This window comes from Sinocyclocheilus grahami, unplaced genomic scaffold (assembly GCF_001515645.1).
Source record: "Sinocyclocheilus grahami isolate Dianchi unplaced genomic scaffold, SAMN03320097.WGS_v1.1 scaffold14140.1, whole genome shotgun sequence".
Lineage (NCBI taxonomy): Eukaryota > Metazoa > Chordata > Actinopteri > Cypriniformes > Cyprinidae > Sinocyclocheilus > Sinocyclocheilus grahami.
The window spans coordinates 949-1,660 of record NW_015515220.1 but is presented as its reverse complement, the minus strand read 5'-3'; the positions used below and the strand labels follow the sequence as shown (position 1 = coordinate 1,660).

General features: G+C 44.5%; 1 protein-coding gene across 1 annotated transcript in view; it reads right to left on the bottom strand.

Annotated features, from left to right (window-relative positions):
* Positions 1 to 712, bottom strand: part of LOC107579100 (myosin-9-like) — a 3,113-nt gene that overhangs the window by 1,459 nt on the left and 942 nt on the right. The window contains exons 2-3 of the mRNA XM_016264972.1: positions 432 to 522; positions 51 to 137 (exon numbers count right to left, since the gene is read on the bottom strand). Of these exons, the coding sequence (XP_016120458.1) occupies positions 51 to 137; positions 432 to 522 (178 nt within the window). The remainder of the gene's footprint in view (positions 1 to 50; positions 138 to 431; positions 523 to 712) is intronic.

Sequence of the window (712 nt, the reverse complement as noted above, 5' to 3'; positions counted from 1 at the left end):
AGTGAGTGAGTGAGTGAGTGAGTGAGAGTGTGTGTGTGTGTGTGTTGTACCTGTGTGATGTCTCTGAGTGTGTTCTGCAGTGCTGCAGTGTGTTTCTTCAGTGAATGAACTTCAGTCTCCTCAAGACTCCTCTGATCCTGACAACACACACATCTGATGACTCTTTGACTCTGTTATCATCCTCTTGCATTAGTGACACACTATTTTCCTGTTTGACTCTGTAAAGCTGCGTTGACACAATTGTATAAAGCACTATACAAGTAAAGGTGACTTGACTTGACTGATGATCAGGCTTCACATTACATTAACGTTGCTATGGGTTTGCTATGTCTGGTCTGTGATTGGTCGCTTTACCTGTCTAAGTGGGCGGTTCTTCACCAGCAGAAATTACAAGGTTATCTAGACAAATGTTAAACAGAGTGTGTGTGTACCTGTAGTTTCCTGTTGAGTGTTGTGACTTCCTGTTCTCTGTCCTCCACACGAGCTTTGAGACGCTCCAGCTCTCTCACGGCATCCGTAAGCCTGACAAACACACAGCGAGAGAGTGAGACACACACACACTTACAATACAGGGTCATTTGGAGAACCTGAATAAGTTCATCAAAGAACGTGTCATAGTCTGGTTCTTCAGAAAGAACCGAACCTTAGCTCAAGAACCCGAAAGAGACAATTGACGGTTCCTCTCACACTCACACACACACACACACACACA